At 37.7% G+C, this 12,719-nt stretch overlaps 1 protein-coding gene across 2 annotated transcripts in view; it reads left to right on the top strand.

Moving 5' to 3' along the window:
• The window catches only part of HPCA (hippocalcin), a 778,673-nt gene extending 775,351 nt beyond the window's left edge, over nt 1-3,322 (top strand). For both annotated transcript variants that reach the window (XM_044059929.1, XM_044059928.1), the window contains one exon: nt 2,354-3,322. In XM_044059929.1, coding sequence (XP_043915864.1) covers nt 2,354-2,451 — 98 coding nt within the window. In that variant the 3' untranslated portion in view covers nt 2,452-3,322. The remainder of the gene's footprint in view (nt 1-2,353) is intronic.
• The last annotated feature ends 9,397 nt before the right edge of the window (nt 3,323-12,719 follow it).

Raw genomic sequence — 12,719 nt, 5'->3', positions numbered from 1 at the left:
GCAGATGTTATGCCAAAAATGTATTCCCTAAGAATTAAGATTAACACTTACACATGAATGTGTTCCAGGTTAATAGAACACTTTGCCTCACTTGCACATGTATGTACATGTGCGTGCGCGCACGCGCGCACACACACACACACACACACACACACACACACACACGCACACACACACACACACACACACACACACACACACACACAAACACACACAAATAAAATTGTGGCATTGTGAAGTGTTTAGAAACTTTTAAAGCTGTAAAGCTCTTGATAGGTATCGGGTACGAATTGCTTCTGCTTGCTGTCTGTGTGACAGCACTGTCTGCTACAGCTTTCAAAGTTTTACATGCCTACATTTTCTGTCTGTCTGTCTCTCTCTCTCTTTCTCTCTCTGTAAATTGTATTTAGCAGCAGCTAAAGTTCCATGTACTGCAATGAATTATGCTTTTAAGGTGAATTTCTTGAATCCATGTTTTGAACACATCAGCAGATTGGTTAACATCAGTGAATCACCAATAATCCTCTATTTCATAATGTTATGTTATTTGTTATTTCTTTTAGTTATAGAGTCCTTTACAAGTTTCTCATTGAGAATTAAACAAGAGTCATGTTTTTGATGGACTAGCTGTTTTGAATCTGTCCATTGATTTTTGTGATGCAGTCGTTATTTAGGAGGTCTTGCTTTTACAAGTGCAGGGGACTGGTTTTATATGGAGGTAGACAGGAATATGATTTGCCAGTTTCTCTTGCCTTGTTTGCGATTTCATTTTATTACTGAGAATGCATAGTTAAGGTCTATTATATTACAGACTTTGGGGTGCCAAGGGCATTTTAAAGGGTTATGTGTGGTGACCATGAATATTAGTATTTTCAGGGTTGTCTGTACTTCTGTCCCATAAAACACATTTAATTAATTAACATCTGCTTAATATTTGCTACCTTTTTTGGCTTAGATAGCTTTGCACTGCTTTTGGGAGTCATTATACTGAGTTATGTAGCTCTGCTTTGCCTTTTGGGAGCCATTATACCAAGTTATTTGATTTGTAATATAACATTCCAGGTACGTTGTCATTATTATAATGCCCCTAGGTTAACTGAAGTAGTTGTTCACAGGTTATAAAGTTAACATTTTGATAATATTTATTGAATTAAGGTGTGCTACAGTTAGAGATAAGTAAATGGGAGGTAGGGGCCACAGTTTTGCAAGGAAACTCCCCATCGTCATTGAGGGAGACTGTAGAAGCCATTCCTTTGTCACCCCATTTGTAAAGTGAACTGACAGTAATATGGTAGCACATAGCAGAGAATCTGTAATTATATACTGGAAGAAGTGAGTTCCTCTACCTACATTGAGTACAGAATAAGAAGATCAGTGGTGAAAATGGAGTGAACCTTGTTTGCTCAACAGATGATGTGTAAACAGCTAAACCCTACAACACCTAACCTGAACAAGCCCTATAGATGGCATTAATATTAAAGGTGGCAGCTGTGTGGATGTCAGGTATCCTGATGGACATGTACACCTCTAGCACTTAACTTCAGATAAATCCTTAAATTGCAGAAATGGAAAGACATAAGGCCAGCATTTCCAGCTACCTAATACCTAACAGAATAATGCAATCAAAGCCACCTGCTTAAACTTGATTGTTAAATATGACAAAGTCAACAGCATTTTAGAACTGAAATAACCTAAAATGATTACTTAGAGGGAGAAAATGCTGATTATGGCCCAGATGACCCAATTTTGAATAGTGGTTCCGGCACTTGATGGCACAGGAAACGAGGATGGGCTTGCCTTTCAGGTGGAAGGGGAGGGGGTCAGTAGGGTGTCCTGCTGACACAATCCTGTTGCAGAAGTGAGAACTGGACCACTGCCAATGCACATTGTACATCCTCCCCTCATTGTGCAAACTGAGTGGGAATTAGGTGAAAACACTTTCTGGCAATGGTGTGATGCATCACCAGTCTGTGACCTGAGTCTTGATTAGCTTGTGGTAGGCTAAGGTGAATCTAGTGAATGAGGAGAGGACCTGGGAGCAGAGAATGGTTAGATGTGGGAGCCAAAAAAAGAAGTGCAAAGAAAAAAAATGTTAGCTTTTTATTAATTTTAATATAACCTCATATGGCAGAACAGCAAAACAAATAAGTTAGGCAGTTTAAGAATACAAAGTAAACTGTTTAACTCATAGAAAAAAAATAAACCTAAACAACGGGAAGCAATAATAAATTTTGTATCCTGTACTGAGTATAAAAAATATAAAAATAACTTGCCAAAAGTAAGTACATGCCTTTCATGTAGGGTAATAGACATATCTGAAGAGTCTGACTCACTTATTCATTTCTCATTTCAGGTAAACTGTCTCTTGAAGAATTTGTTAGAGGTGCCAAGAGTGATCCATCGATTGTGCGTCTCTTGCAGTGTGATCCCAGCAGTGCATCCCAGTTTTGACAAGACCCTTGGTACCTCAAAATCTGCAGAAAACATCCTTTTGCAGTTAGACTGCAGTTTCACCAGAAATACCTTCATCACCACTTCCTGAATGCCAGACATCCATCAGTGCCCTTAAGGGCCTTATCTCTGCACTAAATCTTTAGGACTGTATGAGGAAGGGAGGAAGTACTGGAATACCGCCTCTGTTGTGCAGTTTGAGAGGCTGATGTTAGCATGCTTTGGGCAGTCCATGCTTCACGACCGTAGCAGAAGGACACATACTGCACTTTTTCAGAATTCTGATGCTTGGGGCATTGTGTGAATGGTACAATTGTATACTGGATGTTTGTAGCTCAGGGCAAATGGGGGATTGCCATTTATTTATGTACTTATTTATTTGTTTATTTATATATGTATGTATGCATTTGTTTAATGACTTGGCTATGTGAAGTTCTGTTTGCCAGAATGGCCTCATAAAACATGGGGTATCATTTCTATGAGTGGCAGAAGAAATACCTTCCCTTAAATTAAAATGAATTATATTTGTCAGTACTTCTGCCCTGGTATCATATTAGGTGATCTTCCAAGTGTGCTTGATTTTAAGTGTCTCATTCATGCATGATGCATGGAGTATGACTCAGCATGATGTCATTGTTCATCTAAAGGTTACATGCAAGCAGTTACCTGGGAGATAGGACTTGTGTAAGGCACTGATCCTACAATCCCAGAACACAGAAAAAGGAAATACTCAAGTTCAAAGGTGTAATTATTCCAGGTTTTTTGAGTAGATCAGTTATATGGTAGAGTTTCAATGTACAGTAATTTACAGGCTTATTCCACTTTCTTGTAAAAACCTGAACTTAATTTCATAAAGCATTTCAGGCAGAAATCCAGACTGTTAAAGCAGATTTCTAAGTAGTTGCTGTGCTAAAGAAAGTATTTTCCACTCAGATCATTACAACTTTTGTCAGTTTTCCTTCAGTTTTCTAGTATTTTATCAGTAGATTCTCCACATTGCCAGTAGCTGTTAATGCTAGTAGGTGGCCTAATTACATTTGTCAGTGCTGTTTGTTAAAGTGAGTCTCCTGATGAAACTGTTGTAGATGACTCCTCCATACTTGTCTCTGTCATTTTCTAGACTAAGTGGTTAAGTGAACACAGAAACAGGAATTTATTTTTCTGGAGGAAAAAAAAGTAATAGAAAAACAAGCAGATCAGAAGGAACGCGGAGTGAAGATGCAGATACCTGAGGCACATGGGCAACAACAGTAAATCTTATATAAAAAATGATAACTGTTGAAAGAAAGAAGCCAAGCTAATGCAAGGGCCAAAGTCTTCTGCAGCTCCTGAATGTTTAGGATCTATAAAAGAAACATTAAGAATTTGTCATCAGCTGCAGAAATTGATGGTTAGCCACAGTTCGTAAATCTACCTGCAGAACTGCAGAAAAGCTGATGTCAGTTAATGACTCTGGAAATTATGACGATTTGCAGTTTGTCATGTCCTATGAACTTCATATTTCAACTCCAAAGTTCTAATTAGATAACAACATCGTAGGCATCATATGTCTAAGCCATGACACGCCTCCTGTTTATCACTGTTTCTGAAGCAGAATGCACATATATATAGTTACCTTTCTTTTCTGATGTGTGGCTTTGGATAATGTGATTATCCCACAATGGAATTTCACTATAAGCACTTGCAATCTTCTTTCCTGTACTTCTTAAAATGACGGTCACTTAAAGAAAAACTTTGTCAGTAGCTGTATTAGCTAAACATGGTAATCCTTCCCCATCAACTTACACATTGCTTTCTGGAAAACATGATGTACTTGTTCCACACACATTGCATTTTGGGAAACATTATGGACTTCTTCTGTACACAGTGCATTTTGAGAGACATTATGTACTTGTTCCACATTGAGCCATTGGATATTAAAAGTGTGCTAGAAGTAAGCTCTAAGGACTTGCATGCTTGGTACCATTTTATAATAAGGGAGATGGTGGTATTCTTTTTTGAGCTCTGATTAGACAGTTTATAGCAGGCCAAGTTAGGTCATCGAAAATACCTTCATCTGTGTAAGTAATTTGATGTTGAACTCAGTAGGACTCTTCACCATGTTGTGGAAAACTGAGTTGCTACTACCTTTAACTACACATCACTGACTCTTTCTATACATTGCATGACAATTGTAGTAAATACTCCTCTACTGGTGAGAAAACCCTCAGTGCATTTGCTGGGGCATTACATAGCAGTCTGGGCAGTATATCTGTAGCATCTTTGGATTTGTCAGGATTGCCTTTCACATCATTCAGATTACAACAGAAGGCATTAATGTATGTAGAACAAAAGGAAGTTAAAACATATAATATGCATGAAATAGAAATGATCTTTGTAATCGACAAAGAATCTAAACTTTTGCTAAGCTATTCTTTTAAGTTATTGGTTACCAGGTATCTTGTTATATTTCAGCTGAAGTAATTTTGCAGTGGCAAATGGAAGTGTTATGACCAAAGATGTAAAGCAGTCTATCTTTTTTAACATTTTATAGATGTATGAGATAAAAATTTAGATCAAAATAATCTGATTTGCATGACCCTGCTGAATGCTGACATACCTTGCACTATAGTTCATACATGTAGGTGAAGAGCTGCCATTTCAGAAAGAATATTTTCTTAACTATTATGTTCACTAACTCATTAATGCAGGAAAAGAAATTAAACTATACAGAGTTGCTCCCTGCCCATGGAGATCTGATATCCTGTCTCATATTTTCCATTTTAGACAAAAGAAGAAATGGTTCCTCTGTCTTTTGAAATGAGGTTTACACTGTACTTAGAAATGTTTGCAGGTACTTATGAGCCTTCACTTACCTTTAGACTAAAGGCTATTCGTCATCCACAAGATGGCTGCTCTTAGTGTGTTGTGAACTGTGCAAATGAAAAAAATGCTAACTGTACTAAAAACATAGCAGACAGAAAGGGTTATAAAGGAGAGGGAGTTGCTACACAAATATTACAGAAATTAATGCATTATGTCAAAGATTTTCTGTGGCAAACTGAACTCTTGCAACATAATTTGACTCCAGTGGGTCAATGTACAGAAAAGTATACACAATAGTGGGAATATGTGCTAAGCTTGTTTTTTTAGTAGTCTGTCAACCGCCACAGCCCCAAAAGCATTACTTTAGATATGAAGAGATGAGTTGTGAATATTCTGCATTGCCATTACTGCCTTTTGGATGGAGTTGTTTATTGTATTTCTTATAAACCTGTTAATTTGAAAAATTGATTTAGCTGAAAGTAATTTTACTAAACGCAGCCTTGACTACCTTTCCATGTATTCATAGATCAGTGGACATAAGTACACATTCAACTATAAACTTACTTGGCAAATATAGAGGAATACTTGAGCAATGAGTTTAGGACAAGGAAGGAAGAAAAATGAACAGCTGTGTACAGATTGAATAAGAGTGATATAAAGAGATGAACACAGAATGAAGTATAGTGATATGAAGCAACAAAGATACAAAGACAGGGCTTGTCTTCACATTATTTTCAGGACTTTTTAATGACTTCTTATTCACCAACAGAGGTATCTCAACTGTAATACTTCGGCATTAATATCACACCTATCTTGTTCTAGTTTGTTGATATTTTCAGTCTGTTGGTGGAACACATTATTCTTGTATCCGAAATGTGAAAACTTTACCAGCAGGTATATCAGTTTCCAATATGCTTTCAGCCTCACTCTGACCCTGGCTACTGATATAGTTATCTAACCATGTTTCTCCAGTAATTGTATATGCATAATTGATCACATCTGATCTAAATGTTTTTTACTACAAATTATTTGTGTCTGAAACTGTTTCCTTGGCAAATAATGATATTTTGCTTTCCACCATTATTTTAACTAGTTCACTTTTGCCCAGTGACAGGTTCTCTGACTTATAGCCTGTATGGCTCTCCTGCCATACGTATCTAGTAGATTCTTACCTGGTAATGACAGAGTCAGGTGACTTATCTAGTGGATTCTTACCTGGTAATGGCAGGGTCAGGTGACTTATCTAGTGGATTCTTACCGGGTAATGGCAGGGACAGTAGAGCTCTTTAGTCTGCCCAACTTACTTGTTTATTTCTGTGCCATGAAATATACAGTATCCTGACATACATCAGTGCCCACTGCAATATGTGAAGCATTGTCTCCGAATGTGCTTTTGAGATTGCTTCATTAAGGCAAACGTAGTTTCATTGCATGCTGTTGTTGCTGTTTGCCATTTACATTTGAACATGGAATGGTTAACTACAAAAAAGCAAGCACTGCATTTGGGGGCACCATATTAAATTTATGTATCTGACCATGTCTTTACTCAAAATCAGTTTTTCATTTGGCCTTAGAAAGCTGAATCTAATCAAAATCAAAGTATGCCTAAAAATTGTATAATTTTCCTTTATCAAAAACATAACATAAAATCTAGTTACTAAGGTGGGCACACCTTCATCTACGTTCATATTTTCTGCTGAAATGTCCATTGCTGTGCCTCTAGCTCTCCCAGTAATTAACAGCATACCTCTCAACTGTCCATAATTTCACAGAATGCCCAAATTTTTGCACGATATTTTGGTCTGTTCCTCATAAAATGTATTGTTTTCTCACAAATCATTAAGGATTAAAGTAACTAAATAATGGCAGACATTTGGGTTTCAGACTTCATATCTCTCAAAAATGCATACTAATGAAAAACCTGTTATTTGTTCAAATTTCTAAGTATATAACTGCAATATTTAAAACACTCCCCTGATTTTGTGTATGTCCATAATTTTTGCACTAAAATTCAAAGGACAGTGCTACTGCAAGGCATGTTTTCAGTTTTCCAGATGAATCAGGATAGTATTCTCAGTTTCCCAGCTTGCATGGGACTGGAATTCTTAGTTGAAAACCATCTTTTACCACCAAATAAGAGGTTGAACAAATGATGAGTTTTCAAGACACTTGGAGATTTTTAATTTGAATATACAGGCTGCACAAAAACACTGAGTTACATACAAACACACACATGCATACACAGACAGTTCACACAATATATAAGCTGCAGTCAAGAATCCTTAATCGGTTCTATATAGCAAGCCAAAAACTATGGCTAAATGTCATAAAGCAATTGGAATATATCGCTGCTTAAAAGTCGCCCACAAAAGGATGTTACAGAATTGGTACGAACAAAAAAAAATAAAAAATGAAGCAATTTCTTACTTAACAACAAATGTCATATTGCCATATTTTGTATTCTCTACATTCAGTTTGTAAGTAGTGGCTAATCTGTATTCAGAATTGTAGTATCCAAGGTCAGGTACAGTGGCCTGAGAACAAAATAGATGCATGCATATGCAGTAAATGAATTCACAGGCAGGCAGAGAAGAAAACTTTCAGACACGTCTAACTTTAGCTAACATAGTGGGCTAGCTTTATGTGACCATTTGTTTTCCATTCTGCTGCTCTTGTACCTGGTTTGGAAGTGAAGCTTCAGTGCTACATCACGGGTAAAGAAAGGCTTGAATTACCTTAGTCTTTGTTCACCAGATGACCGTCAATTCCTAATGCATGTACACCATTTTTTCTGGTATTCAGAAGAGACGTGCCAGTTAGAACTGGCAGTAAGTAATGCTGCAAAGTGTGCTTACACACCATTGGTGTGTGTATTCTGAAAGGATTGACTGAGTGAACAAAGACAGATGTGGAACTGTAAGTCACAACAGAAAGAGTTGAGCATGCTTGGGAGCCCATTTTCTAAAGACTTGCCTACCTAGCTTATTGTTCCATTTACAATTGCCAGATATGCTGACAACTAGCAGGAGATGGTCCTTTTCTTCCTATTATGTAATAACTAGCAGTTCAGAGCAGGAAAAAGAGGATTTTTGTGAAGTTCAGAATGTACTAGTATATGATAGCCTATAAGGATGTGGATTGAAACAGGGCTACCAGCTAGGGCAGACCATGGTCAAAAACAGAAGAATTTTTGTTCCTTAGATAAGTGTACTACACTTAACTCACTTGGTATATGTTCTTAATTTAGAATAATTTAGAATATGATTTTATAATCAGAGTCCTAACAGATTTAGGTCCAAGTCCCTTGCTTTGAAGATGTTTGATGGAACTAATAGGCTTTGTAAAAAGTGCAGCCAGTGTAATGCAGATTGTTGGATAATGTAGGGTTTCAGACTGTGGAGAAAGTGAAATTGCTGAAGACTGACACTTGCAATACACTGTATTTACAGACAACCTTAACTTCCAAATATGGTTAATGCTATTCATGTTTGCTGTTCTCACTTCATTATTTAGCCAGGTAGAGGTGAATGTCATTTAGAGGCAGCAAAATTAAGCAACAAAACAGGGATTATGTTATTTTGCAAATCACATCTAATAAAGTATGTGACATTTTACAATAATTAGAGAATTGCTGGAAGAGTATCCATCAGGCAGATATAAAAGTGATTATCAGGTTAATTAACAACATAGCCAGTCAGAAGGTGTATGTGTGGCTATTGTAATGATAAATGCTGAGTACAAGGGATGTGTATAGAGGTGAAGAGGGCCAAAGAGTAAAAGACAGTTTGGATATAAGAGGACTGTTAATGATGTAAAGAGAGTGAAGAGTATTAATGAGAGAGGAGTTACAGTAAAGGGACGGTGTTGCTGAAATATTTGCATTTGCTAGAGAAAGAGATGTCGAGTTGAAGAGAATTTAAGAACTGCAGACTGGGAAGATTACAGATATATGGTTGGAAAGGAATGCCATACTGCGGGTACATGTTTAGAAAAATTATGTTTAATAGGAAGAAAGAAAACAAGGGGTTTATCTTTGTGACACCTCTCCTCTGGGCCAGTGATGAAGGAGTCTCAATCCTCACCACAGACATTGGTGAGGGATGTTCACTTGGAACAAAAATAGAGACACACAGAATTTCCAGATGCAGCTCTCTGCACCATGCACAATTTCCCTTTATGGCAACAGGGAACACACTCCATCCTGAGGCTGGGTCCCCCCTCTCTTCCCAGGCCCCAAATAAGACTCCCCACTAACACAGCTGTAGAGTTGAGTCCTCAGCTGAGTGTTCCAAGCCAACTCCTCCACCACCCTCTATGTGAAATCAGTGTTCTGTGTCCCTGCTCCAAGTAGCTCACACACACATACACACACACACACACACACACACACACACACACACACACACACACACACCTGGGAAAGGCTGTCACAGATTTACCAGCTATGCCCCCTCTGTCCAGACTATAAGATAGATACTCCCACCAGAACACTCCAAAGCCAGCTACTCTAAGGCTTTTATAAGTGCAATCAGTTATACCAAATAAAATTAATACTAATACAAAATGGTAGAGTTTGACCAATGCAGCAAGACTTTCAGGAGTGACCATGGTGTCACCAAATAAATATAAGTGCTCTCAAAGGTTAAGATATTCTCTAAAAGACCAGCCACAATGAAAAGTTTAGATATATTTAATAACAAATAATAAAAGAACATAAAAATACCAAATATCTATTTATAGTAAACACCAGAGTTTCAATCACAGGAAATATTAAAAATAACACAGATGGATAGATTCACACAGATACAAAAAACAGTACCTAACTAATTTCACTATATTTCCTGAATGTTCTAAATAATTGCAAGATGAAGTGGGTGAGTAAGCTTTCTTTGTCAGGTTTGAAAAACAGACTGCACTGAGACTTCTGTCTCATCAAGTAGTAAAATATCATTTTAGTGCTGTATTACAGAATGACATCACATATATCTTGTCATCTGACTTCTGGTTTATACACTACCCCCTTTACTAGACACTAAACCAGAATCTAGCACATATGTGTCATAGGGCTTTGCTAAGATGAGTTATAGCAAATGGGAGCTATAAAACCATTTAAAAAACTTCAGAGTAGCAATTAGCTTACCCCTAAGGACAATACAGTAGAATTCCTACTCCTGGTTTCCATAGAAATTTTGTCTCTGACTGCAGTCAGAACTGTAAGATACAATCTTTATGGCCTAAACTAGGTAATTTAATTTCAGACTATTTTTCAAAGTTAGCTGGACTGAGATTAACATGTTCCCTTCCAGTAGCCTCTGTTACAATATATTATCTTCAACAGTTGCAATACAGTCTGACATACTGGTGTATTTTATTTTTATCCAGCAGGACCCACTGTTGGTGCATGTTTAACACAAGCAGCTTTACAACTCAGTTTGATATACAAATGACATATACTTCTTTACAAAACTCCAGCTAGCTGTGCTGGCATATATTACATATCCACTGCCCTACTTCTTCTGGCATAGCTGGCAATGCCTCACATCATCACAATTCTCATAAGGAGATGCAGTGTGGGAGCGTGCATTGAAGGAGGGAATAAGAGGTGGAGAAAGTAAGCTTGCAGGCAAGAGTGGATCAGAAGTCTAAGTGAAATAATTTATGAATTGTAAAGGCAGAGAGAAAGATAATCCACTGAGTGATAGGGAGCAGGTTAGCTGAACTTTAGAGGAGATGGTGATGGTCAAGGTTGTCAGGCAGGTATATGAACACACAGAGTTTCTTGTAGGCCTTTTGAAGTACACTAGTTAGTATTGGTAAGCATTACTGCGGGTTGGGAGGAGTGGAAAGGCATATTCAATTTACAGTCTCAAAATGAGTAGATTTGGAGCTTTAGAGATAGAAATCATGGTAGCAGCTTCTAATACGTTTTAGACTATGCAGGTATGTTTTATAAGATAATATAGGTGAGTAAGTGAAAGATATTTGTAAGCAAAAGCGCTTTATAGACATTTTGGGTTATTGAGTTAAATACAGCATAATTCTTATCAACAGTGGTAGGTACCAGCAAGTTTGAGAGAAAACATTTAAATGTCAGTAGGAGTTTGAGGTGGAAATGAGAACAGTATAGGAGATAGTGAGGGATAGTTTCTGAGTATGAGAAGAAAAAATTGAGAAAAAGAGTAGTGAAAAAGACTTTGAGCACTGTATCTTGTTTTAATGATGAGGTATAAGGAGTCCTGGATGGAAAGGAGGGCATTGTGGGAGTAAGAAAGTACATTATCAAAATCAGTGATGTCATACAGATGAATGTTACAAATTTAACTTGGATTTCTAAGCAGCAGTTGTGCTGTTATTTGAAAGAGGCTGGAACTGTGTGCTGACTTTTTTCCTAGCTGGGCATAGTATGGCTGTGGGATGAAATTGAGGTATGGGGAATGGGACTCATTCTTTGTTGAAAGACATTTTTACACTGTATGCCCACAGTCCTTTTCTCCTAGCTATGATCAAGTCCAGGATGAAAGACTGGTCCTCTGGTAATGCATTGACATGCATTTTTATCACTGAAGATGGAAAAACTGCCCGTGTGTGATGACTTTGCACAGTGAAAACATGTGTGGGTCTTCTTTTGGTAACATATCAGAACCACAGTACTCTTCACCAGAGGTATATACTCTGTTGTGGTTGGGTTTGCACTAATCTGTTTTTGTCATATGCCAGTGGCTAACACTTTGGAATAGAGTCGATTTTCTACCACACACTTCTTCCTTTGCTCTTTCAGCTTTGAAGTTCCTTGCATGAAATTTGCATGCAATACTTTATTTGGGGTTAGTTTGTGTTTCATTAGGAATCACACATTTTATCTATAGTGGTTCACAGGGGAGCATCTCTTTTGTATGGTAGAGTAAGCATTAATGGCATGAATGTATGGTAACAATGTGTCAGTACATGGGCAGTCTTCATAGACAAGATGATTCTAACTAGCTTTAAAACTGATTAGGTCACATATTATGAAAATCTCTTTCTCTGACAGGTTTTCCCCTGCCATGTCCAGTTCGTTTTTTCATATCAACTTCTCTTACCAGCTGTGGTGGCATAGAAATATAAAACTCTGACTGTGACTCAGGAAACCTGAGTTCATTTAGCAGCTCAGGTGCTTGATTGAGCTGGCAGAGAGAATGGGTGTGGCCTGTTCTGGGGAACGGGGAAGTGCTGGCCATGTGCTGTAGCAATCCATTGGAGGAAAGGGCAGGACACACAATCTGGGGATGGGCATGTGATTCACTAAGCTGCTGGTGGGCAGCAGCCTTCATCAAGTAACTGCATAGGACCATGTAGTCGTGTGAGGGGAAGGCAGTGTGTCTCCCTCTGTGAAGTGACATGCACTCCTTCAGTGGGAGGGAAAAGCAAAATATTTACTTTTTATCCATTTTATGAAGAAAGACAGACTAACCTAAGAAAGCTAA

This window comes from Protopterus annectens, chromosome 1.part2, assembly GCF_019279795.1.
Source record: "Protopterus annectens isolate FY-2018-M chromosome 1.part2, PAN1.0, whole genome shotgun sequence".
In the NCBI taxonomy this organism is placed as follows: Eukaryota; Metazoa; Chordata; order Ceratodontiformes; family Protopteridae; genus Protopterus; species Protopterus annectens.
The sequence above is the reverse complement of the archived record's forward strand: the minus strand, read 5'-3'. Positions and strand labels throughout refer to the sequence as shown.